At 46.9% G+C, this 27,430-nt stretch overlaps 1 protein-coding gene across 5 annotated transcripts in view; it reads right to left on the bottom strand.

Annotated features, from left to right (window-relative positions):
* Positions 1-27,430, bottom strand: part of PDE9A (phosphodiesterase 9A) — a 50,886-nt gene that overhangs the window by 15,266 nt on the left and 8,190 nt on the right. The window contains exons 2-8 of one of the 5 annotated variants that reach the window (XM_052794521.1): positions 22,285-22,355; positions 20,385-20,462; positions 19,375-19,418; positions 11,904-11,958; positions 11,001-11,071; positions 6,204-6,288; positions 2,033-2,114 (exon numbers count right to left, since the gene is read on the bottom strand). In XM_052794521.1, the coding sequence (XP_052650481.1) occupies positions 2,033-2,114; positions 6,204-6,288; positions 11,001-11,071; positions 11,904-11,958; positions 19,375-19,418; positions 20,385-20,462; positions 22,285-22,355 (486 nt within the window). Of the gene's footprint in view, positions 1-2,032; positions 2,115-6,203; positions 6,289-6,413; positions 6,802-11,000; positions 11,072-11,903; positions 11,959-13,653; positions 14,653-19,374; positions 19,419-20,384; positions 20,463-22,284; positions 22,356-27,430 lie in introns of those variants that run through there. The other 4 variants (XM_052794525.1, XM_052794522.1, XM_052794523.1 and 1 more) reach the window with 4 other exon arrangements.

Genomic DNA, 27,430 nt, shown 5'->3' on the forward strand with positions numbered 1-27,430 from the left:
TAAGTGAAGGTTCCCTGCCCCGGTGTGGGACCTGCCATTGACATGTCCCTGGGATTTCTGGGGTCCCATTCACATGGGGTTTAGCTGTATTTCCCAAGGATAGAGCAACTGATCTTTCTCTCTGCCTGCCCAACCCTCCTCTCCCTCCCCACCTGCTGCTCGTGGTCATGCCAGGATGCCCATGCCTGGCAGGCAGCAAGCCCCCAGGCACCTTGCTGCCTGCCACGGCACCAGCTGGCAGGCCACTGATCGGTGGTGGAGATCCTTATGGAGCAGGGAGGTGGAGGGTTTGGGAGAAAAGGGAGGAGAACGGAGGTGTTATGGACAGGGTTGCTGGTAGATGCAGCAAGGGGATGTAAGGGGCGCAGGGCACAGATTCATCCCCAGCTGCACTGGTTCTGCTGCCTGCAGAGCATCAGCAACATTTGGTGCAGCCAGTCATGGCTGGGTGGTGTGAAGTGTCTATGCTTATAGTGTTAAATTAGCCCGTGGGCATGATATATTTACTGTCAGATGATTTATGCTCTCATTTTGAGTATTTTTTCAAGAACACCCACATTTTCAAATTGGTTGTCAGCCTGCAAGATTCAGGTGATTTTTTTATCATTTTATCATTTGAGAAGGCAGTGATTTTTGCATTTGCCTATCTCATGTACATTTAATATGACGTTCTGCAAGAAATCTGTCTATTAGGAGTACAGATTTGTTATTTGATAACAGTGTTGTAATAACATCTTCTTTCAGTGGACTCATCACATCCTAGCATCACTGACATTGGACAAATCCAGTACTTGACAACTGATAACAAATTTTGCAAATCTCAGACAGAACCCAAACTTCTGAAACCAAAACTCCTATGAGCTTTGGTCTAGGGACAACCCAGACTATCAATTTACTCCGCAGTCAGTTACTACAACTCTTCACTGCACTTGTTGTTAATTCAAGATCCTAACATCATAGCAGTAGATCAAAGGTTGATCTGACATACATACTTATCAAGGGAAAAATAATTTTTAGAACTGATACATTTTGTGAAAACATGTGTTAGTGTCAGGAGCACAAGCCTCTTGGGCAACAGTTAATTAAAAGAAATGTAAGTCTCATGATGTCTGCTTCAGAGACCTAGAGGTCACTTCTGCTAGGCAGAGCAGAATAAACAGCAGAACTTATAATTTGTTGCTCTGTAAGGCTCTGAAGAAAAATATACAAGGATGCATGTCCATATCATACACCTGCATCACACGGGACCATATGAACTTGAGAGCAGCTCAGCCAGCTTTGATGTGTGCAGGCAAATGCCCATGTTAACTATGATTTGCACATGTGGGAGCTGGTGTTTTGTCAAGGTGTGAGCTGGGCATTGTGCAGACATAATCTGGTAGCTTTAAATAATTCCTGTGGGCAAAGACTGCTGGTGCTAGGACCAAAGATCCTGTGTGCTTCATGGTTTCAGCCTCATTCATCACTGTGGATTTGTACTTGCACTTGCCCAGTAGACATTTTTCTTCAAGCATTACTCTTTTCTCTAGCAAATACAGTAACTCATTTTCACAGGGACAATGAATCATTCTGGAGAGAATCCAAAGTCGCATTTTCGCTTTGTTTTCCTAGGTGAAGCATCCCCATAAATTACTTTTTAAATTGAAAAATAATCCATTAGGAGAAAACAGGCAGCAGCACTATTTTCAATTAGAGTACAACATTATAGGCTACTTTTGATTGTTTGCTATGAGCATGGAGAATAAACAAACATAACTAGACAAAAGAGCGTTAAATGTTGATGAATTCAAAATGTTCATTAACATTTCAAACACTAATGAGCTTTCAAGTATTAAAGACTACTGAGGATCCAGCTTTAAATTACTGCAGGCAGTGACAGCTTTTTCCATTGACTTCCAGGGATTTTGCATCAGGCCCTGGGCTTAGAATAACTAGGAGGTAGATGGCTAGGGACTCATGCATTGTAAACCAGCACTCGTCAGGAAAGCAAGTGCATGGTAGGATTCTGGGAAGAGCAAGCATTGGGTGGTACCTTTGGGTAGGATGGTACATCCCGCCGGGGCGTCAGCCTCTTGTTTTCGTCCAAAAAGTTGTACTTGCAGGGACAGTTAGTCCTGAAATGAAATATTCAGCTTTTGACATTGTGGGAACAGAACCACAGCACAGAAAATGTTTGAAGTACTCTGGTCTCTCAGTAGGCATGGCTTGGAGAATTACCCCACTCCCCAACCTCTCCCTTTCTAACGTGGTGTTGCTCGAATGCTTTAAAAGTGTGATTTTTCTTTAGGATTTTCTCCCCTTGTGCACCCCGTCACTCCTCCATCTATTTGAATTCAAGCGAGGAGCATCTGTCTTCAGGCATGTATCCATGGATACCTAATCACTTCTATTTAAACCAAGTAACTTTCCCTTCAGCGAGCAGCTTGCTGTCCAGTGGCAGGCATAGATGTCCAAGGATGGCAGAACCCTGCCAGCGGCCACGCTGTGTATGGACACTGGCGCGCTTGTGCTTATTTATTAGTGTAGGCACCCACTGAGCCCCACGGCTTATTGCGGCCCAGCTCCAAGCCTTGTAAAAGCTTGGGTAAGACAATCCATTTTGATGGCATGACCATCTTGCCTGCTGCCTTTCAGGCAGGGCAACAACAGTGAGGCACAGGCTCAGCAGACACAGTCTGTTTGGCTCCCTGGTCCTGGAGGAAGGAAGCTGCTGCCAGCAATTACAGGCAATTAACACTTGCCTGGTTATTAACACCAACACCCACTGCCAGTTACCTACTCTTCCTTCCTCTGCATGTGGAAGAGCCAAGCTGATGCTATCCCATCTGAGCAGAGGACCATGATGGTGGGAGGTGCACACCAGCCTTAGAACCTTTGCAGAACATCTAGGTTGCCGCATTGCAGCACGAGAGCAGTTTCTTGCCTTACAGCCACGGGGGGCACAATAAAACTGAGAGCTCTGTGATATCACCCATGGCAATTGTCACACTTTTTAACTCAACATGTGTTTCCCAGGTAGCTGGTCACATGGACTTTAATAACTCTCATGTGAGGTTGATCTGCTTGCATTTTGCATTTATCCCTGTAGTCATAACGTTTGGATTATCCTTTCTCATTTTTCAAGCCTCCTGCCAAATGAAGCTAAAAGAAACTCCCCAAAAGAAGCCAACCAAAGTATTCCATTAACTTTATTTGTCCCTTTTAAAATTATTTCACATATTCTGTATTGCATTTCTTTTTAGTGCTTCTCTTCCTGTTGGGAATTGGTCCGGGTCTCTTTCCTTTTCTCCTCTTAACCTTGATGTCTGCTATAATTTCGGATGGTGTTGTCTGAATCCTGCAAAAGTTATGTCATTTTACAGTTCATGGTGGTCAGCTGGCTTCAACCAGCTGCCTTTTCCTGCCCTTTTTAAGGAGACTCTCATTTGGTGAAAAGCTGCCTTAATTGTTTCTAAAGCTGTTTCCTCAAAACTCCACTATGAGGGGTATTAGTAGGATAAAAATAGTGAGATTGGGGCATTCCTTGCCCTAATTGGAGCTGGCTGCCAGGGTTAGCTGAGGGTCAGCCAGCTATCTCTAATTCCCAACTGTAGTAAGACATTGAAGCGTTCATCTTACCACACTGGGGAACACATCAGAGCCAAGATGCATCAGACCTTTACAAACGTAAAACTGTCTCTGCAAATGATCATGATTTTAAATGACACTATAATGTTATTAGCATCTGCCAGTGGTGAGCACAAAAAGCAGACTAGCAAAAAAAGCAATCTGAGGGGATGCCCGTGGGGCTGCTTTGCTCTTCTGAAGAGGAGAGGTGCACAATTCACTGTGCGTGATGACTTTATAAACCTCGCTGTTCATTCTTACTTTGTCGTTTGGTAATGTAACAGCAAATGTAAGAATATGTAAACATACAAGAATACAGCTGGGTACACTGTGATATTATTGAAGGAATATACACACTCACACATACTTATGTACATTAATTAAATTTAGACGTGATCCCTAATTGCAAATGTAATGCATTATCTAGCAAATGACATAGCACAAGGGATGCCAAGTCTAAATAGGAGCAAAACCATTTCCACTTGCCCTGGGATGCCTCTGTTCCCCCCACAGCATGCACTTATCCCACGCCAATGGGAGAGAGCTTGCTCAGCCGCTCTGGGGTGAAGCACCCCTAGGTTGGGGTCACCGTGGGCTAGTGGCATGGCTCCTGCGGAGCTGTGGTCACTCAGGAATAGGGAACCACAGCTCATTCCTCAGCAGCTCCCGACGGGGTGGGTGCCTCTTAACGGCCAGCCAGCAAGGAACATCTTCTCCTCAGTCCTCTAGCAAAAAGAGGTGACTTGTAGCCACCCCTGGTTATACACTGAACCTAGCCACATCTAGCTGCTGCTTTGAGACCCAAGCCCTTAGAGTACAGGTAATCATGGGGAGAATTTTGTGCAAGGAGGAGGAGCTTTTGCGCAGCTAGGAGGAGGAAGACCCAGCTCAAGGCAACCAAGAAGAGCTGTGACAGGTGCTGCCACATCGATATGGCACAAAGTGATGTTGAGCAGAGCAAGTTAGGCTCCTGCTTCATCAAAAGCAGCTACGCAGTGTGAGCCCAGAGCAAGCTAACTTGGGTGTCCGTGCCCAGCACTCCCTGCTGCTAAGCACCATACCCATTTTTACCACAGCTTTCCAGCATCACACTCCATGCTGGTCTGCGGCTTTTGGTGGCTGTCATATCTCACTACAAGCCCTCGGTGAAGACTACACCTCAGCTGGAGCTGGCTGCACTGGGCAGACGTAGCACTCCCCATTCCTGTTTTTCTTGTTAACAGATGGCTGTTAATGCTACAAAATATAGATTGTAAGGTGACAAGATCTGGGATAGGAATGAGTCATGGCTGCTGCTGGGACAGTCTAGTACTTCCTCATGTGTATGGCGGCAACTGGGCCAACGTGGTTGCCATAACTTCTTTTTTTGGTTTTAATTCCCTATCTGCCTGTGCGTCACTATGCTTGTAAATGCAGCTCTCGCAGCTCCCTACAACAGCTGAGGAAAAGTAAAGACACATGCACGGGCACACACGTTATTCACATTACACCCAGCACAAATCAGCATACATGTTTTTGCGTTTGCTGACAATCTGAGCTCTGATTTTTCTGATGAGATTTCCTCACACGCGAACAAGAAATTACGCAAGTCACAGGGCAAACTGCAATCCATCCTACTGGTATAAATCTGGAGCAGATCTGAGGTTAATAATATTACTTTGCATTTATGCTAGTATGACAGCTGAGTTTGGCCTTAGACTTAACAGGAATGTATTAACACTGTGCCTCCTGACACATCTGGATAGCAAAATTTATAAAAGCGAGTGGTTATAAAGCCCAATTCTTTTAGCAAATCTCCCATTGCCCTCGATAGTAAATAGCTTTGATTAAAGGTCAGAGAATTTGACCCCATATGAAGAAAATGAGAGAGGCTGGCAAGATAGTATAGTTACATTTGCTGAGAAAAATCCCCTTCACCCACACTTTGAGCAATGCAGTATAGCCGTCTTCAGCAACCTTCCCAGAAGTATTCATAATCTCACAGTGATGATTTCTTTGTCCTAATGGGGCATTTCAGTGACACTGGGGGCGGACTTTCCAGCTGAGACCATGTACCGTACAAAATGCAATTTTTTCTGCTGTTGTTTTAATCACAGTGAAGTCAAGCTTCACAATCACAGTGAGCCCTTGAATTAGAAAGTAAATTCCCAATTTCTTGTTGAATTTGAAATGGATGTTTTATAATAGCATGAGATCATAATTAGAAGAACTGCTACATATTTATTTGATATTTTCCCAGAATATATTGGAGCTGATTCGAGTGTTAGCTAGTTCCCAACAAAACGTCGTACTATGCAGAAGTTCTTTTCCCATTCCCTCTCTCCCAGTAAATCTGGATGAAGAACTCCCATTCTGTATGGTGAAATATAACTCTCTATTGCAAGATCTTTTTCTCTATTCCTGTGGCCTGAGCTATTTTAACTGACGCATGGCTATAGATCTTCAAATGTTAAATTAAAGCCACTGTCCTTAATGGTTATTGGCTTCCTTGCTCCTTTACTTCTAAGCCCAGAAGGTAACTCAATTCTGCGGAAATGTTGCATTAGGGTTTGAAACCAGATGCTTATTTCTTTGGTTAGGTCCAAAGCAGAACTTACCTGCTGCTTCTTGCTGCCATTTCCTCCCTCATCTTTTTAATGTCGCTCTTGCATTTCTCAATCTCCACTACTTTCAGGCCTTCCACTGTCAACAAAGGAAAACAACAGGGGTGTTACCATGGCGAAAGTCGAAGGATCTCATTTCACAATTGTGAAAAATTTCAAAGGGCTTTAACAGTGGGGTTATCCAGTGAGCCAGCAAGCTCTTACAGTCTGCCCCGGTTCTCACATATGCAGGTGCTGCCAAAGCGATATATCTTGAAAACCCATAGGAATTCTCTGCTGCCAATTTTAGATAATAGCTACAGTATTTTAATTCACAGAATGGCTATAACATCTCAGCTTTTCCACAATTGTTAGCAGCAGTCAGCTGTTCTGGTGCCTTCACTTCTCTGCCGTAGAACACGAATCAAAGGAAATCCTGAGCAAAAAAACCCTCCCGTGATGGGTTGATAAGCACAGCTAGGCAAACACATCCCTGTAGGATTAGAATTCCCATTAAGATAAAAGGTTTTAATTTGAAAGTTCATGCAGAGCATTAAGGAGCTCTGAGAGGCATTGCTAGATACAGAAAAGCCAAAGTGAGAATGCAGGAGAGAGAGAAATGTTGAAAAGTTTTGCTCTAGTGATTTATTTCATTTTTTTTAGGTATTGAAGATCTGTCACTTCTTTTTGCCAATCAATTTTGTAATCAAAGGTTATTTCTGCATGCGGCACAAAAAAAATCCTATATTTCCCTCTGTATGTAACTATGAGAGCCACAAGGCAAAAAGTTTGATTGCCTGTTTATGCAGCAATGCACTTCATTCCACGTAGCCATGAGAACATAACGCAGTGCAAGTATGAGAATATTCTCCCTTTTCTTTCCCTCTTGTTGAACTATCAGTGTGCTCAAGGACATAATACAGCATCATTTATTAAGTACATGTCATTCATATGCAATCATTTCACAGCTCATTTGTTTACTGAACTCATTGTTTGCATGGACAAGCTGTGGTTCAGGGAACTCAAGGGAATGTGCAATCGTACAATCAGTATTCAGTCACTTTCTTAGAAAATAATAGTAAAAAATCACACTTATCTGGAGGGTAGCATGTAAAAGTGATAAAAAACTGCCTTGGAAGGGCACGACTCTGTAGATAAGCAGACACCTCAGTTTTGTTTTCTTTATGCTAGTAACAACAAAGATTGCTGTTGGAACTGGGAAAGGGGAAAAACAGAAAGGTGTATGAACTGAGTCCAAAATGCCACATATTAGGAGAGGAAAGGAAAAGGGTTTTGCTTTGTGCTTGATTACAGGGATACCCTCCACTTAAAAATCCCATTTCCAATATTTTTTTGTCTAGCATCGTTACAAGCAATTTCTTTGGGTGATCACAATGTGATGATACAGGCAAGATGCCGTCCTGCTTATTCAATATCTTCATTCTGGATATCTGGCTGCACTTTTTGGGTATTCCATTCAAAAGTCGATGATCAGCTGCAGCTGACCTGCAGGCCCTGTACTGCTATGTACCACCCCAGTGCGTTCATCCGGGAGAAGTTCATGGGTTGCCCATCTGCTAAGCTGTCTAAATGGTGGCCGGTGCCTATTTGAAGCAGTGGGAGCAAAGCAGAGTTACCAGAATGACAGGGTAGTGGGGCAGGCAACTGCAGAGAGAAGAGGAGTTATGGTGCAAAATGGCAGCCCTGAGCATTTTTTCCTATTGCGTCTCTTTAGCTTTCTTCCAAAACCTCTCCAGGGGAGCAGAGAATTTACATAATTATTTTCTAAAGGTAGATGTGAGATGCTTACAAATTGTAAAAGGTTTTTGCCAGCTTCCTTATTCATGTGTGGGCTGCTGTGCAAACACTGGAGCAGAGTAAGTCAAGCCACAGGACAAAGCATTCCCAGTGCTTGCCCTGCATGGACGCATTTTCCAAGGGGAAGTCACAAGCTTTAGATGGGATTTAAAAATCAGTTAAAAGATTTGGCTCCTTGAAAACACATTTCTGTGTTACGGCCTCTAGACAGTAACGGGAAGGAAGCTGAGAACATTTCATGTGAGGTGCAGATGTAGCACTGTCATGAGCATTTATCGCCACACACATATCCCCTCTGGGGAAGAAATCCCGGAAATCACATGTGAAAGTGGTGGAAAAGGGATCTCCGAAGGAGGTAGGAGAAAAGGCAAAACAAAAGCACAATTCTTTTCACATTTGGCTTGCAAACGATAAATGGCCCTGTCATGTGCACTGATTAAGGGCCCATTATATTATTCTGCAGCAAGAAATACCTTCTGAAAAGACCCTCTGCTGTCTAAAGAAATCCTTGGGCTGAATCCAGCACTGAAACATGGCTCTTAAAGCAACCTCTGGGAGCCCAGCTCGAGTAGGGAGGTTGGACACTCCCTTTCTCTCACAGTTTTGCTTTTTAAACATGAAAGCCTGGAATTATTTCAAAATATTGCAGATTTGGCTCTGTCGCAAATTCTGGAAGTCCAATTTCAAGCAGATGGGTGCACTTGTAGACAGGCAACCCAGGGAGCTCCTTCCCACAGGCTGAGGCTGCTGGAGATGGGATTGCAAGCGCTCAGGCAGAATGGTAGCAGATTGCTACATCTGCTGCTATTTCCATCAGCGGTGAGACCCACTTACAGAAAGAAGCCTCGTCTGGGGACCAGCGAATTCAGTTCACCTGCACGGCACAGCAGCTCTGGGTAGGCTGCCTTCCCTAAACCAGCAATAAAGTGCTGGAGAGTGCAAGCGCACAACTCTTCCCCACCTGCAGCGGCATGCAAATCTTCCTTATCTCCCTCCACTGATGCAGGCTGCCAGTGCTGAAAGGCAGCGTGTGTACAGGGTGCAGTTAGGGATCCCCGAGGGTCATCAGGGGAGCCAGTGGCCAAAAGCAGCCCCTAGCTGGCTGGGATAATGGCTTGCCTGGGCTGCCAAGGGGACGGGAAGACCCATGGGAACGTTTGCCTCATTTGTTCTAGTCCATGGCGCTTAGCCCTGAGGACTGGAGTTGATCAGAAGTTTCACAGAAAATGCAGAGTGACTGAGCTAATTTTTCTTTTTCCTTTCTTTTTTTTTTTTCTTTTGGACAAAAGAATAAATCAGTGGAACCTTGAGAAAAATGGCAGCCAAGCAGGCAGGGAGGGATTGTTACCCAGGCTCCCCGCAGAGGTCTGTGCGGGGGGTAGGAACGCTGCAGGGTGCCCCCTCCATGGATGTTGCCGTAGGGCTCCCACCGCACCGGGAGCCTGAGGCTGGGGTGGCCTCAGGGAGAGGTTCCCCTGCAGCTGCTCTTTGCATAAGGACATTTTTTCCTCTCCCTGCTGACAAAGGCATCTGTCTCACTGAGCAGCTGCAGGGTCAAGGTAGCTTCTGGTCAGGGGAAATTTCAAGAAAACAACTTCTTCCATGAACCAGAAACTTTTCTTTTTTCCAGCCAGCTCTAGTGAGAAAGTGCTTTCTGCAGCTGTAGTGCCAGGGAAGACTGCCTGCTCCTGACTTAAATGCCGCATATCAGCGAGGATGCGGCCTTTGGTGTCAAAACGGTGCTGGGTGACAGTGCCTTATTCATACCCCTTCCCTGCCTTTCTGGGACGTGTGTTCTGCATAATATACTGAAAAACAACAAGTCAGATGCTGCATGGGGGAAGAAAAAAACCCCCAAACCAGAAAAGGAACAATTTGACCAGGTGAACTTAATTTGATTGTTGCACAGTAACTGACTACGGTTGTGCTACTGTTAACACACTGAACAAGTGAGGAAAAGGATGCTGCCTAGCAGTCTGCCAAGCAATATGGCCAGCGAGGGGTGAACCCCCGTGCTTGCAGCCCAGATATGAGTGCCTCGCGAGACAACGAGGCGGACCCTCCGGCTGCATTGCAGCACACGCTGCGCCGCCTGGTTATGGACGCTTCGGCGTTCACGCTGTATTTGTGCTCCGCGTGCAGCACGCGCGTGCAGCACGCACGTGTAGCACGCACGGGTGCTGCGGGGAAAGGCCTCGCCCCATTTCGGGCCCTTTCCCTGCCCAGGGAGGTGAGCGACATGACACTGAGCAGAAATGCAGTCGGGTCCCAGTGCCGGTGCTGGGCCTCGGTCAGCGGGGAGGACCCGCCTGGCCGCTTAATATGCAGTAAATGCATTTCCGAAAGGAGAAAGTCTCTCCGCAAGGCAACGTGTTCGACCTGTGCAAGTACCCGACTGGAAGTGGAAGGCAGGCAGCTGTGTTACCCTCCTGTAATGAGTTACAAAATGCAGCAGCGAGCGCGAGGCCCCGGGTGTGTTAAGGGGCCAGTGTTTTGCGGGGGGAGGCCTGTGCGGTGGCGGGGGGGGGTCACCGCTGGGTGCAGGGCAGGTGACAGGGGCACGGGGCTGGGGCATGGCGGGGCGTGGGAGGGCAAGGCCGCGGGGGCTTGTAGGTGGGGGACGGGGAGGTGGGCGGTGGAGACCCTCTGCCACAGGGACATGGAAGAAGGAGGACGTGGCCCCGGGCCCAAAGCTCGGCGGAGGGCTCGACGGCCCCTCAGAGGGGAGGCCGGGAGGCGATCGGGATGCCTGCACCGCCAGACGTCCCTCCCTGGCCTCGGCCCGCCGGTGGGTGCCACCACGGGCTCTCGCCTTCCCCACGCCTCACCCCCGGCCGGCCTGCCGCCTTTTGGGCTCAAGGCCGGCCAAATTATGAGCGACTGGCGAAAGCGGAGGGGCTGCGAGGAGCGGGACGGGGGGTACAACGAGGGCAGCGAGGCAGGGGGTTTCTGAGGCACCGGTTCCCACTGCGATACGAATAAAGGGACACTCACATTCAACCTTTTTCTCCAGCATTGCCAAGTGATTAGCTACTTCCGTTTTCAGCTCATTGATTTTAAAAACCCTGAAAAGAAAACCCTTATGTATTAATGTTATACATTTAGTGCCGTACCTACCCTAGGTACAAAGGACTTCTGCTAGAAATGTCTATATTTGTCAGAGGGTTGATCGGTCCAATCGCGGCTGCCATAAGGAAAAGAAAAATTTCCATGGAAATGCTAAAATTTGGGCAGAAAACACACCCGGGTTTAATTTTCAGAAAAATTAACAACAAATGATTTTGTTATGGCCCTGGGAATGTACTGTGGCTCTGCAACACTTCATCACCCCCTCTCTCAGCAGTGACTTTTCATTGTACCCCCCAGGGAAGCAAAGTTAAATTGATAATGCTGTGCCTAACAGCAGCATCTTGGTTTGTCTGCACACTCTGAAGCCCTCCTCCTTTTGACTTATGTTGGTGATTTGCTGAACTGTGGTGGGATTGATCTGTCTTATTGAAACCAGCTGGAATAAAATAAGCAGCTATACAGATGTTGAGAAATCCTCTCGGAGGAGAGACATGTTTGGGTGATAAAGGGAAAAATGAAACAAATCAGATTATTTGACTGTTCAACGAAGAAGCTCTTTCACTTTCTAGGAGGGCAGGAACACAATAAGAACATTTATATTTACTACTTGATCTCCTTTTTAGATCAAAGATAATTGCAAAAATCACTTTTGGTTTAAGCTACCGTATTGCTGTCAGCAGGAAATAACGTGTGTACAAGGCCTAAATTTGGCAGGAAGAGTGGGATTTGAAAGAGATCTTAAATGCCTCTCTGCCTCCTCTGAAAATTTCACTTCAGGCTGATAAAAGAAATAGCATTTTAAATTAATAATGCTCTTCAGCTTCTTACCTTGAGAACTGCTCGGCAATCTGTCCCAATAAATTCTGGAACAATTCTTCTTTCTCTGAAAAAAAATAGGAGGGAGATATAACAGAAAACAACAGAGGAAAGACGGCACCCTCAACACCCCTGCAAAGTGGCAGCCCCAGACTTCCAGCTCTGACGGTGAGGCATTTAGCCAAAAAGTTGTTCTGGCCCTTTGAACAGTAACAGCTTTTGGGAATGACTCCTCATTTCACCTGCCTTCCTCTGCCTGCAGATTGCAGTAAAGGTGTCTCAGAAGGTTTTTTTTGGGGGTGCTGGGTCTCTGAGGGGCAGCTTGTTTTAAGGCAGCACTCTCTGCAAAGGAGATCCCTTTTGTATTTCTTGGGTGGGACACTCAGAATTGCCATCTGCTTTTGAAAGGTCTGACTCACAAGGACTGCCTCTACACCATCAGCACACTGTGCCAGAGTGCCCACCAACAACGCAACAGCTTATGAACACAAGAAAACCCAGCTTGTCTTTCAGATTTACACTGGGACATTATCCTGGAGACCATTTTTTTGGTGCAAATTCGTAAGGATCGTACTGCTATGCATAAACTTCAGGCAAATGTGAGACGCCAAAGTAACTGTCCTTGCAGAATGAGGTCCACCCTTCCTGATTCGTGGGATGGACACAGCAGGGCACAAGCTTCGCAACCCCTTTTTCCTTGATGTCGTGTCCTGAAACCAGGACACTTGAGAACATAACTTGGACAGAGTGACCGTGGGGATCCTGTGGGGATCCCATTGCTGCCTGTGGCAGTGGCCACACTGAGAGTGCTCACGCCAGTAGCTCCCCGCCTCCTGCTGCCAACTCCAGCGCTTGGGCGCTTCGGCTGGCTTGGGAAAGTCAGCCTGGTGAAGCCCCAGCCCCTTCCCGAGACCATCACAGGATTGCAATCACTAATGCAGGGAAAAGCAAATGAGTCCTTAAAAAAAGACCCTAGATTTTGAGGGTCAGTACACTTAAGGAAGGAAGAATTATGATAGCAATGTTCTCCTATCTTTCAGTCTGTCCACACTGCGTTCACACAGACAGGAAGCATAAATCACCTTTGCTGAGCTGTGAGCTGCTCTTTCGAGATTGCTCCCACTTTCCCCCACCAGCTAATTTAAACTGCACTGTGCTGCAGTCATTCTCATGCCTGCAATGTGGATGTACTCTTGGTTTCTTATGCTCAAGGAGCGGAAACATTGCATGCTCTTATATACACGCCGCAGATTACAGAACACCCGTTTATACTCTATGTAGAAATACCCTGACAGCATTTCTGAAGCTACTTCTTGCACTTGCCTGATGGAGCACAATGCCTCATGGGTGCAATCACCCAGGCAAAACACATCAGACAGAAATACAGCCCAGCATTTACACCATATTGCTAAACAATAGCTCTTGTACCTGTTGAAAGGATTTGCAATTCCTCAAGTATTAGAGATGCCAGAAATACTTGTCAAGAGCGTTCACTTTTTGCTGGTCAGAACAATTTGGCTGTTACCCCTGTGTGTCTAAACTGGAGCAAGCACCCTGTGCTCTAAAAGTCTCAGATCTAATTCCCTCCTTTTTTTTTTTTTTGCTGTGATCCAACTCCCAGTGGAGCAGCTAGCAGAGCAAATGAAGAGATTAGTTTTTTTCAGAGACCCATTTTTCGGTTTTCTCACAAAACCCATTTGAAAACCCAAGAGCTGAAACAAAGCAAATGCTGTGTCCTATTTAAGACAGGAGGAAAGCTTACCGTATGCAGCACCTGGGATGGTACCCGAGTCCAACAGTGAGAATAAGCAGAGAAACCCGTGTCCTCTCACTTCGGTGCCGTTCAGCTCTCTGACAGTGGCTGTAGCATGCCAGAGACTGACAAGTTCCCTATAAACACCGTTCCAGTAAAAAAAAAAAAAAATCTTACTTTCACTCCCTCCCCCTGTCAAAACTCACTTGGAGTACTAGGACATTCTCATCCAGGGAACAGTCAGCTGCAATCTGATGTTTATGGATGTAATAAAAGACTTTCAAAATGAAGATGTATGTTTTTATAACCCTAGGGTGCAGTAAAGATATATGACTAAGAGTGGCAGTTCATCTCATCTTAAAGAGACAAAGATCCATTTCTTTGCCCTGTTGCTTTCTGAGGGGAAGACCTCTGCTCACCCCTGATTCTGAAGAAAATGAGACATTGTGCCAATGTCATTTAGTCTCACTCGTCCACTCCTTTGTAAAACATGAAGGCTAGGTGTCCTTTTACTCCCCTCATTACCCTCTGTCATCTTTTTTTTTATACCTCTGGGCAGGGCTGATACCCCGGGTGCACACAGCTACCTTTTCCCTCAGTTGCTTCATTTGTTTTGCTGTGATTCCCTTTGTGAAAAGGAAATCCTACTGCATGTAGCATGGGCAGCTGCAATCTGTGCACCTTGCTGAGGGTCCCCAGCTCCTGCCTGCAGTAACCCAAAAGCCAACAGCAACCCTCTTCTCAGCTCCCCCCCTCCTGGCACCACAAAAGTGCAACATTTGCAAATGCAGGTGTTCAGCAAGTCAGATTTTTGCACAATATGCAGGGCATTTTAGAGCTGACAAATGAAAATTAGAACCCCCCCCTCCAGAAGATGCTGCAATAGCGTAATGCTGGGCAGAGGACAGGCCAGCTCAGGCCTCCCCGGGCTTCCCATGGCTCATTCCCGCGCTCGCTGCAGGCACAGGGACTTTGGCTCCTTGTCCGCTCTCCCTGGCCAAGCTCAGCACAGAGCTTGGCTGGGACATCATGGAGCAGGGAGCCATTTCGCCCTCCCTCCCAGCAGCCCCGTCTCTAGCAGGTCTGGGCAGAAAGCAGGTCTGGGGGAATATGGCAGCAGCACATTTTCCTGCGACTCCTGCCGCGGCCGGATCGGAGGGCTGGCAGCAAGCGCGCACCTTCCCTGCCAGGCAGGGACTAGGTACATGCTGGGGCAGTTCAGGTTACATGTGCACTGACACAGATGGCATATAACTCACTGGCGTGCACCCTCTGCTTCACACCAGCCTGCTCGGCAGTGACTTTTCCTCTCCCGTCTTACCTGCCGGGGAGCCACCTCCGTCCTCCTGCCCTCCCCGGCTCCCCTCGCCATCCTGCCAGCCTCAACGGGGTGCAAGCGGGGAGTGTGTGGCGTTGTGGGGGTGGGTTGGTTTCCCCCTGTCTTTCCTGCTGTGGGCAAGCAAGGCTAGGAGAATGTGGGCATCTGCCTTTCCTTGCCAGCATCAGGTTGGTGAATTCCTGCCATGCAGTCTCTTTCTCATGTGCGCTTGTGCCTCTGGCTCGGGCTCCTGTCTGTATTTCGCTTTCTGTGGTTTGTTTGGATCTGGGCAGTCAGAGGAATTTAAAAAAACGAACAGCCAGGTAGACAAAAGCCTCAGGAAGGGGTGTGCTTCAAGCCCAAGCCCATGTCCATGAATCATGTCATATTGAGTGCCAAATTCGCTCGACAGCTCGGGTTAATTTGGGCTGTCGCATGCAAGTCCCCGCTCAGGTGAGTAATCCTGAAGCAGTTGGCTCCGTCCCGATGCACGCATCCACGTGGGATGCATGTAAGGAGCAGCAGGCAGAAGGGGGATTTTTCTCTCACAGTCTCTGCCTCTTCACTCTTGCCTGAGCTGCAAGCGTGAATATGCCTCCAAAAGGAGAAGAGAGAGATCCCAGAATAAGAAGATTTAGACACAGTGACAAGCTTCTGTCGCTTACCAATAGCAATCTGCACAAGATCTTGTATATTTAATCATTCAGGGGGAAAAAGCAGTCCCTGCAGATCTCTGGTGCAGTCATTGGTGGGCTCAGCGGTGGGCAAGGCAGGGTTAGCACTGATTCAGACGTGGGCCTTCTAGCAGGCAGCTACACGGGTCTTGGTTGAGCTAGCTCTCCCACTGCAAGCCGATTATCCCTGGGGAGAGACCCTGGGTTTTCCTCCAATGCAAGTGCTAGATAGCTTGTTAGCTGTTGTCGTGGTTTAACCCCAGCCAGCAGCTAAGCACCATGCAGCCACTCACTCAATTAACTCTATCCCAGCTGAAACCATGACAGCTGGAAAGGCAAATAACTGAATGGCAAGTGAAGTGGGAGACGAAGACGCTGCCTACAGCCTCAGCCTGGCCAAGTGGCTCCGACGCGTGCTCTCGGGGTTCCCCGGTGCTGAGGCTGCCGAGCAAGGAGTGGCAGGTGGCAAGCTCTCTCCACGTGCTGGCCTCCATCCCGATCAGACATTGCTTCTCCTTGAGTTTCCTCGCCCGTTTCCCCAGGAATGAGGGCGTGTTTGTGTTGAAGGACCCACCAGAACAAGCTTGAGACAGAGGTGCAGGGAGAACTGGGGCTAAGCTTGGCACATCTTATGCTCTTTCAGGTCACGTCCCTGGTGAGATCTTTAAGGGCTCGTTCAGCTACCTGTGTGCTTTGCTGCCCTAACTTTGGAGCAGTGGGAATACCCCTGCGCATGTTCTCCCCCCATTTAGGACTGCGGCGCGTCAGGCTCGCTTGAGCTCCACAATAGCTCCTTTCTCTGCACTATCAGAAACGTAACAGACTTCAATTTTATTTCTCAAGAGTGTGCTGCTAGTAGGATTTGTTCGTTTAATTGGCATCTCCAGCAATATTGCAGAATGCCTGAACCTACTCATTACAGCCACAACACGGCCATCGGTCTGTGAGTTTTGAGCCTGTTCCACCACAGGGACACAGACCAGAGCCTTTCTGCTGTTGGGAGGGAGAAGACGCCCGTTCAATGGGCTTGGGAGTTTAAACACCCCAGAGAGCAGGAAGGGTTTGGCTCCGGGGGTTTGATGCTCTGCTCGGATAGCCACGTGCCTTCTGCTCCGGGACCGTGGGAGGAGGGACAGAACGTGATGCAAGCCCCCACAGGCTCAGGGCCGGCCAGCTGGGCCTTTGCCTTGCAGACAGCTGACCCCGTGGTGATATGGCGATTGCTGCTGCCTCCAACGGACGCTCACTGAAATAATAATTTTTTTTTAATTCCAACCCTCTCCCATGACCATGGCCAGGAAATGAAGAATGTTTCTTAGCAGGACTCTGGTGGATATCTCCTCTGCTGGATAAAAGCCACTGCTTATATTTTCCTCCCAAAGGATCGTATTTTCCAATCCCACCTTTTACAGTCTTTGTTCTGCTGAAGTGTACGTCATTCTTTTCCAGCTGCCTGGGAGACTGCTGAAAAGAGGTGCATTACCTCCCACTGCTGTGAAAATTGGGGTGACCCCTTTTTTGGCATGTATTTGGATGAGTTGCTTTGGGAAGCAGAATCACGCAGGCAGAGTTGTTTAAGAAGTGAAGACTAGAACAGAGCTGGGTTTTTTTCTTTTAATGAAGAGGAACAATTTCCCACTCTGTTTATTCTTCCTACTCTCAGCAAAATGTCAGGAATGCTTAAGATTAATGACAACCCATGTGAAAGAGAAACAGATACCAGGGAATATTAGTTCCATCGCACTCAGTTCAACTTTCCTCCTCTTTCCATAGCAGACTGTCTTATGCTTTGGCAACTTACCGCCAGAATTTTTCTTGCCCTTTTCAGCTTAGATCTTTGGAAATCCTTTTATAAAATGCAGGGAGGGAAGAGAGACCTTGCTGACACAGTGAGCTGTGCTCTGCCCAAAGCAGAGCCATGTGCTGTCAGCTGGGGTGAAAAATGAGGGCCCTGGGAGAGTGCGAAAAGTCATACATGGTCTTACAAAAATATACGGTTAGCTTCATGTTAGGAAAAAAAAAAAAAGGTAGATTTTCTAGAAAGCCCTTTGATCAGCTTCCCAGCTGATATAACACAGTGGCATTCCCTGGTGGAGCCCCACCGGCTCTGTTCACCGGTCTTTCTCTGTCTTGGAGCAAATGGCTATTGGTTACCCACGCCAGCCGGTACACAGAGACACATGCTCTAGTTAAGACCCCACCTTTTCTGATCTGACAAGGCAAATAGTGTACTCCTGGACCAGAAGAGTGATGCTGTTCCAGCAGAGTTTGTTACAATAAGGAAATAGTTTAGGACACACTTCTTTTCCCTTCGCAGTCACGTGTCCCTCGGCTTTGACTACCTCCTTCTGGCAACAGCGGCAATCACTGACATAGGACCGGTTTCTGGCTTGTAATAAGTCCTAGTGTGATAAAGTTCTTCCCTGTTTCCTAGCTTCTTTCTTTGTTCTTTTTGCTCTTTGTTTGCCTTTGCTCTCTGCATACACAAGCTCCCTGCTGTTGCCTCTCCGTCTCCCTTGCACATCCTCCTACACTGCCTTGCTGTGCCCTTTTCCTACAGATGTTTCTGCTGCAGCAGACATGGGTACCTCAGAGAGTGGTTTTGGTTCCCTGCACCTCCCCACCTAAAAAAAAGATAGTGCTGTGAGACACTGTGTTTTCTTGAGTAATACAGGAGCCTGAGCAAGAAAAGGTGGGACCTGCAATTAGCATTAGCAAGAACACTAGGCGGGACCAGCAAAACTGCCTTGCCCCTGTCCCAGGAGCCTCACCCATTCCTGCAAACTACTTTTTCCAGGCCCAGACTTTCTGGCTCCCTCCTGTTCTTTCTATGCACTCTCCGTATCCAAGATAATCTTAACCTCTTGCCCCTTGTCTCTCCTATCTTCCCATTTTACTGCTCCAAACTGTGTCCCCAGCTGACGTCTCCTATCCTCCTGCAGCCCCTGCCTCAGCAGCCAGCCTCTCCCTATAGCTCCACAGTGTACAGGGTAGGGCTCTTGCTCATGCTGCCTCGGAGCCAGTGGCAGAAGATACTGCAGTTGCACAGATGAGAGAAACTGTGAGCCAGATGCTCTACAGGAATTGCCCCAAGCAAATGCTCTGCTCCAGTGTCTGAGAGCTACTGGCCTGAGCATGATACTGGCAGGCAAAGAGAAATGGTAGAAGTGCCACTTCAGTCTTGCCTGTGGAGTACAACAGTGCTGTGCACTGGGGAATGTGTTCCAGATGTGCTCTTTCATCTTGTCAAGTGTATTTAAATATTTATTACACTTAGAGCTACCGTGCCCACACAGAAATTATGCTCTCTCCTCAGCCATTTGGAAATAACATGGGGTTCAAATGTTGTGCTCAGCTTTCAGCAGAGCCTTGCTGGGAGACAAACAAGTTTAACAAAACACTGCAGGACAGGCTTTCAAACACCGTCAGCGTTGCCTGAAAAAACCCACTGCTCCATGCAAGACTTTCCCCAGGAGATCAGTGGTGCTGAGTCAGACCAGAGCTAAGCACTGTGAAAGTCCTCTGGACCCCAGCCATTCCATCTCACCCTCAAATACTTTGAAACTTGGGGACTTTTTTTTTTTAGCTTTCCTCCAGAACACTGTCATCAGACACTTCTTATTCTGCCGCAGCTACAACCACGTCATCTTTCTTTCTTGCATCACAGCCACATAATTTCCACATGCAAACATCTGCAAATTCAGCTTTAGTAAATTCAGTTCAAAAGGGTCGTTTTACCTGAGAGCTGCCCAGTGGCAACAGGTATCACTTTGTATGGAGACCTGGAAGACTCAGAGAAGGTTGATGTTAGCAATACCCAGAAAGCAGTTTGTATTTCACATCCGTATTCCCTGAGAAGTAGGGAGTATCTGAATATGTTCTAAACTCTCTTAAAACCTGTCAGTTTAAATATGCAAAGGGCATTTTTTATGGACACAAGACCCTCTGATTCACTACTAAACTAGAGACAGAGAGATCTTTCCTGTGCTGTATGGTGACACAACAAACATGGTAAAAATGCCTCCTCTTTGGCAAGCCTTGATAGCTTGTGGACTGAGATGGTGAGGAAATTTTGTAGGTCAGAAAGGAGCTCCAGTAGTGGGGATTATCTTTTTGCTCTGTGTTTGCACATCGTCCGGTGCAGTAGATGCCTTCCTACTGTTGGGGCTCAGCCACATGGTGTCAGTGACAGCAATGCCAGTGATAAGTAATGATGAAATATGCAACGAAGTAAATAACAGCAGAAGGAGTAACTGCAAGCAGTCAGAGTGAAACTAAAAGTGCCGGGCTGAACAAGAAATAGGAAGCCAAGGAGAAAAAGAGAAAGGGATTTGGAGGCGAGAAGGGCCAAAGCCAGCATGGAAGAGACCTAACCTCATCAAAGACTTTGACTTTGCTTTGCAAGTAATGTCATGGTTGTGTCCTAGCAGAGCAATTAAGGAGTGGGGGAACAAAGGAGCTGGAAGCCTTGACAGCAAACAGGGTGGGATGGGAACAGATGTTCTACATTAAATACTTAAAAGTGGTATTTTTTCCTCAGACAATTATTCCTACTTTAATAACAAGTAAAAATCTTCAAAACCAGCAGGCATTAGTGTTACAAGCCAGCAAGCAATTCTTACTGTCATTTCCCTCCCTCTAGGGAGCTGCTCACCTCCTGCTGCACACAAAAGGCATCTGCAGGCAACCACCACCCCTTCCCTTAGGCTTGACCCTATTTTTGAAGAGCAGGTTGCAGCAAGGCTTACCTCTCTGAGTTTGCAGGCATTGTCGGATCGATGGATACCATACAATTGTCTGCCGTCAAAAGGGAGATTGTTGTGTTCCTGAAAAGCACGTTTCAAAGAGGTTTATTTGACCTAGAAATGCTAGCTGAAATTCTGTGCTGCTGCATACGGTGCATAGCCATCTTCTCTCCTGCAGCGCTCCTGGCCTGTCCTGGCACTGTCTCAGACCCATTTTACCTTGGTGCAGAAAGGGTCAAAGCACAGGACAGGGTAGGCTTGATGCTTCACCCATTTCGATTACCAGAGAGGTTTCTGGCAAAATGTTAAGTGTGATCATCTTTGATCTCAGAGCAGATTTTGCTCCCTGCTAACTTGTGTATTCTGTTGACTCATCAGCTAATAATTTCTATTAAAAAGCTATGTTTTGTGATACATTGACTTGGCAGATATGTATTGACTCACACTATACAAATGACTACTGGTGCTATGAATATCTTGAAATTATTTAGTTACTCTTTTACAAAACAAACAAAACAAATGTCTTGATGAATATGAGGGCTCTTTTTTTTTTTTTTTAATACCGTGCTAGGTGTGATCTCATAGGCTCAAATGTAAACCTTTGAGGTTTACTTTGGCTCCAGGAGCCTGGTTGAAATGCACCGTTCTTTGGAAGTCTTCTGAGGAAAATGAAGTGCCAAATATGCAGTGAACACCCTGATCATAAATCACTAAAACTGCTAAACAAAGTTTCCTGGGCGATGGAGTGAAAGTATTAAACATCATAGGCAAATGAGAGTTATTAACCTCTCTAATGTCAAATGGGATGAAATAGCCAGGATAAACAGCAAAGGTCATTATTTCTGTCCAGCAGTTTATGCAAATTCTGAGTCAATATAGACAATTTTATCTTTCAATCCCCAGAGCTGGAGTCATGCAATAAACCCATGATTAAAGGACTGGCTTATTTTTTCCTGTGCTTTTTCTGTATTGTAGACCTCTCTGTACAAAGGTAGAGACTATGGCTTATTGCATGCTGCTGTGCATCTGGCCTGCGCTGCTCAAGGTCCGTATGTAGACAGCAGATGCCCCCTTCTAGATGTGACTAAGGGGCTTCCCTCCCCCTGCACCACCACCCTTGACAGGCGGTGCACAAGTGGCTGGGTGCTAGACCATGCCACCCTCCACCACGCGCCAGCCTCTCCCACCCTCACACACAGCTACACCTGATCCTGGGTCCCTCTCAACACAGAGATTTAAGTTGGGTGCTGCTGTCTAGGTTGAAGGTAAGAGAAACAAACCCTACAGGAAATTACAGCAGGAGAGATAGGTGGGCTTTGCAGAACAACATAAATTAGGAAATACTTGGCCTGAGCAATGGATTTGGGGATATTTATGTTCTATAAAATTATTCTGCTGGGGTACTTTGTGTTTGACTATCCCATACCTGGGATTAGATTGTACTGTATCTAAACTGAAAGCTTATCACCTAGTGGCAATGGTTTTCATTGGCCCCACATTTTTCCCTAAAACCCAGGTTCTAAACATATGGTTGCATTTCACACAATATGGGCAAAAACGTAGCGCTGAGGTGAAACTGGTAGGTGCACACAACCCGTGTGCACTCAGGGCTGGGCTTCTGCACTTGCTTTTATTTTTTTAGACTGTGTCTCTTCCCCTTCTACTCTGTTCCACTCTGTTCCTCAGGCACAGCAGGCACTGAGGTGGCTTAACACCTGCCAGACCTTTGTGCACTTTTCCAGCTGGTGCTCTCTGGATTGCCCCAATTTCTTCTTCCAGTAGACTGGAACGAGAGAGAAGCCTGAATAGCAGGTAAATGAATCACTTGGGGCCTGTCTTTAAATCGTCCCCAGGAGTAAAGGAACAAAAGTGAAGTGAATGCCACAAATTAAGAGAGACCTACCTTGGTAATCCTGTTGCAATGCAGAAGAGGTCCATAATATCTTTGGAGTTGCAGTATTTACTAAAGATCACCTTCCAAACCAATCAGCAGCAGGGGAAAAAAAAAATGAAGAAAAAGAAGAGAAAGGACAGTTAGTTCCCAGTGAGATATGAACTCTATTCAGGCATGAACTGGGCTAATTTTAAGGCTTATCCTACCATTTCAATTATCTGATTTGACTTGTGAGCTGGAGTATTTCTCTTCTTCTGTTTAATACCTGTGTCTTTTTTGATAAAGCAAGCAAGCTCTGGAGACCTAATTGCGCTGTTCAGAAGTAGAGCAATAATGTATGTGAACTGAGAGCAAAAGGTTTCTCATAACGCAGTATTGCTGCAGGATGATAACAGCTGCAAATTTAAGGATGTAAGAGCCCAGATTTAGGAAGAAAACAGCCCAGATTTGGGGAGGTCCTTGGATGGTATAAAAGGGCACTGCTTTTTGGACTACACCAGCTTAAGCTAGCTTTAAACTGAACAGAGGGGTTTTTCCCCCCAGGTTGTGCCAAATTTCCTGCTGACTATCAGGCTGTATCGTTCCTGCCGTTAGGTCAGAGCTTGGACCTTGAATTACAAAATTTGCCACTGTTGTCTTCCCATGCCCTCAAACACCTCTTCATCCCCCTGCCCATCCACACACGCCAGGCAGCCCCTATGTGGAGAAGACTGTTCGAGCAGTGCATCTAGGAGCGCAGCATCTCCTTGATCCCATCGTGATACAGCCTTCGATGACACGATCCCCAGACTCCTGCATCCGTCAGGACATGTGGCTGATGGTGCTCCTTGGTTGAGAAGCTCTTCTGCAGCCGGGGTGGGGGGGAGAAAGCCTCTCTGTGTGCCTTTGATTGACTATGGTGGAGGCTTTGAACCTGACGTGGAAATAAAATGCCTCATTGCAGTCAGGTCCGGCTCATCTTCTCAAAGCTAGGAACAACAAGGAGTAGCAGGGCTGGTTTGTCTGGGGGCTGCTGGTGTTAACAGGGCGGCCAGAGGCTGTGGGGGCCAGCGTGCTGTGGGGCGCGGGGGGAGGTGGTTCTGTGGAGCGGGGCAGCTTCCCTGGCCAGTGCTGGAGCTCACCTGCCTCCCACCCCCCAAGAAGAAATAGCCACAGAGCCTCTGGGTTCAGGATGCAGCAGCTCAAAGGGACTTGCGGAGACCTGATGGCAAAACTGAGGAGGAGCAAGAAAGTGATATTTTGCAGATGAGGTCTGAGGCACAGGGGGATCAATGCCAAAAGTCTCCTCTCCTTGCAAGTGCCTTGCTGGAATCGCTATTTTCCAAACCCCACAACCACTCGTAGCATCCCGTATTCTCAGGCACAGTTTCTATTGTCGCCTGTTGTGGGCACGGGAGGTGTGCATGCCCACAGATCAGCCTCAAGGCTGGTGACCCAGAAAATGAGGAACGTATCACCCGGGATGGTCTTCCAATGGTTTGTTTTCACTGCCTTGCCTGGTGCTGCCAGGAGGAGGCAGGGGCTGCAGGCAGCGGGGGCTGCAGGCAGTGGGGGCTGCTGCCACCCTCCCCGGATCGAGCAGGTCCCGTGCATTCAACGAGGCGAAGACCAGGCTGGAAAACTCACATGTCATCATCTAATTAAAGACTCTTCCGAAAGGTGTAGGTGCCAGGAGTTAATTAAGCCTGCAGCCTCACTCCAGCAGCATTGGCCTTCAGGTGCTTTAATTCCTAAATCGTAATAGCGTTGCAGTAACACTGTTCCCACATGCGTTTTCTAAGGTGCCTTTCGGACACGAGGGGAAATCCCTTGCGCGGAGATGTCGCATGGTGCTGACCCAGACCTCTGCCACTGGCAATGGGGAAGCCATGGGAGAGCCCGTGGGATGCTCTGCCAGCGAGGAGCTGCTAATGCCTGCTCACAGCTGGGGACATCGCGAGCCTGAAGTATCAGGAGAGTGGGGACAACACTGCAAGATCTGGCCAACCTGACTGAGCCCTGTTGTGCCTGGGGTGCGACGCACCGACACTTGAGCTGATGCTGAAGCAAGGCTTCAGACCTCAGTTTTCACCGGTGATGAGGACCCCCCTTACTCTTGAGCAAAGCGTCAGGGGTTCTGTGGTAGAGAAGAGAACAATACTGGTCACTTCAAGAGGTGGCTGTGACCGACACGTGCACACAAACCCACCTTCCCTGTTTTCCAACACAGATGAGATTTACACCAGGCAATATCTTTACTTTATAAAACATCAAGGCACTTGATTGTTGAGGTAGTTAGTAACTGCTGCCAGGGAAATGGGTGGGATTAATGCCCAGGTGTGTTTCAAAAGCCTATTTTGCCCAGTGATTGACCCTTGGTTATTAAAATACAGCAGCAATCAAAGCAAGAAAATATACCCAGTTGAGTTCAGATAGGACTGAAACCCCGCTCCTAGCAGAACACAGCATCCTACCAGAGTGATAGCTGCCAAAATTGGCTGACAGAGTATTGGAGGGTACAACAACTGGTACATGCAGTAACTGAGCAGATAATGTTAATTGCGGCTGAACAGAGGATAAAGGCTTGTGATGTGCCAGGAGTGCTATTTCAGGTATTGAGGTTTCTTATTCTGGAAATCAATTATTATTGACCAGGACAGATAATAGAGGAAAAGATTAAAAAGAAAAAAAATTAAAGAACATTAGAGGTAAGAAAGCCAGCCTGACTCATAGAAAGTAGCAGGAGTTTTCAATGCATTGAGGATGAATTTTCATGCTTCCGTTTACTCCACGTAATAGCGAAAGAGTGGGAAGCAAAACAAAGACTGTAGATACTAGATCATAAGCTATCTCCATACGTGCTTTGTAGCTTTCCATACTTGGTATTTTTACTGAAGTTTGCTAAAAGTGGATTTGTGAATCACCCACCGCACTTTGATACTCATCTCAGGATGGTTGTCCTCAGCTGTTTAGGTTTTTTTTAATCAAAGAGCATATGCTACTGAAGTTTTCTTCTATTGCAACCTGCTGAGTTTTTCTGACCAACTTCCTTCTGTTATAAAACAAAGCAGGTAGCCTCAGACCTTTCCCAGCAATATGCAATTGTTCCTGTTCCTGTCTGCAGGTTCATGTTCCCGATAAAGTTGATGTCAGTTGTGCTGATGGAATACGATCGGAATGCATTTTGGAGAGATGGAGGACAGTACTGTGTACTATTGATGGCTCCAGCACAGTATAGGAATCCTATTTGCCTAAAGTCCATTATCATTGCAGGGACATTAGCAACATGAAGGCAATATAGTGACATTTGGCTTGCAGCCATACTTCAGCCATCTGGGACACATGTTTTCTCCTGTGACCAGGGAAGATGGTTGACCTGCAGTTTTGAGGATAGGCAGCCCTGTTGGCACTAGCTGCAGAAGTGAGCATCTTACCCAGTCCTGGGAAGATGTCCATGCTTGGGAAGATGTCCATGCTTGGGCAGGTGTCCTGAAGTCATCGCTGTTCAGCCTGGGTCTCCATGATGATACTTTTCTGGCACTGTTTGTGGGTCTGATCCAGACCCACAGTCAGCAGTGAGGGACTTCATCTCCTTTCAAACCTGTCTCAGCTGTCTCTGACCCACGGTCATCATCTTGCTTTGGTCCCTGTTCGTATGCCTGGGTGGCAAGCCACTACTGCGACGTGTCTCACAGCACCTCACTCCCTGCATTAACGCCTGGCGCTGGAAGATATCACTGCTTAGGACGGGACTGAGACCTTGCAATGGAGCACAACAGAGACCAAAGACAGGAGACCGCAGCAGTTTCTACAGCTGTGGTAGTGGGCTAAGATCATGCGTGTATAGGGTACAGACAGGTTTCCCCATAACACACATCAAAAAAGTGCACAGTCACGCAGGTCAGCACAGCCCAAAAAAGCCAGGGATGCAGCTCCTGACACACCTCCTACAAGAAAGAGTGTAAACAGGGACTCCAATATTGCCTGGTGGTACAAGAGTCTTCTGCAAGACTGGTCAGCACAAGACACTCAGTTGTCAGTGTCATTTCTGAAAGCAAAGGCAGAGCCAAAATCATGTGCAAGCAGAGTCACAGTAATGATGCACCACACAGGAAAGGGAAACAGAGGCCTCTCCTTCAGCTTGCAGATTGATGACTAAATGCCATGAAGAAAATCAGCCACATATAAACCCTGTTAACTGCATCTCCCTTTGATTTGTGCCAGGAGGAAAAGAATGTATTCCTCAAAAGTGATGCAGCATCTGCAAACAATTCATTTGCCCGGTTTGAGAGTTAACATTGTTTCATATTTCTGTTCTTGTTACTGTTAGCAAAACTTCTGTGTGTAGAAAAAAAAGGCAGGAAAACTAGTCTTCTCTGAATGCTTAGCTTGATTGTTTCAATGAGTCTCCATCAAGACCAAGAAGCAGCCATTTGATTTAAGTGGGGAATGCTGTCTGTCTGCCTTGGAAAGTAACATGAAGCAAAGGGGGGAAAAGCAGAATGAATAATAACTGAGGCTTTTTGGAGTGGAAATAATATTTTGATGAAGCATGCAGTGACTACAAAGTAGGACAGCGTGACTCAATAGGGATGCCTGGTTCCTGGCCCAGAGCTCACTTCTGTGGGACTGGTTTCTTTCCTGGAGACAGTTCTGCATTTTTTTGAAACATCTTCCTCTGAAATAAGGGGCCATTGTCTCTTAATCCATAGTATCCACCTCTGGTCTGGGACAAGGATTTTAAAACCCCTCTCAGAAAGATTAGGTACCAGAGCCCTGGTACTCTGGCTGGCTCTCCCACTCAGAGGAGCCATTCAATATTAAGGACTGTGATGGAGATATTACTAAGAGACCATTGTGCACATACTCTGCAACCTACCAGTTTACAACTAATCACATTATATTTTGCTTTCAGATAGGATGGGTAAAAACACAGATTACAAATCCAATTTCTGTTCTATATTTGATCCTCAGAACAGCTAATCCTGTCTGTAAACTGCAAACCCTGTCCAGAATGTTATCCTGTTCTGATCTGCTGTTAGTAATTGGGTTTTCTTCCAAGAATTTAACTCGCATTTGTTTTTTTTTAAGCTAGTAAAATTCCTTAATAAATAATGCAGAAATATTTTCAAACTCAGTGTACCCTCAGTTTCCAGTCCTACTTCCTTTTGCTGGT

Source organism: Harpia harpyja, chromosome 8 (assembly GCF_026419915.1).
Source record: "Harpia harpyja isolate bHarHar1 chromosome 8, bHarHar1 primary haplotype, whole genome shotgun sequence".
Classification (NCBI taxonomy): domain Eukaryota; kingdom Metazoa; phylum Chordata; class Aves; order Accipitriformes; family Accipitridae; genus Harpia; species Harpia harpyja.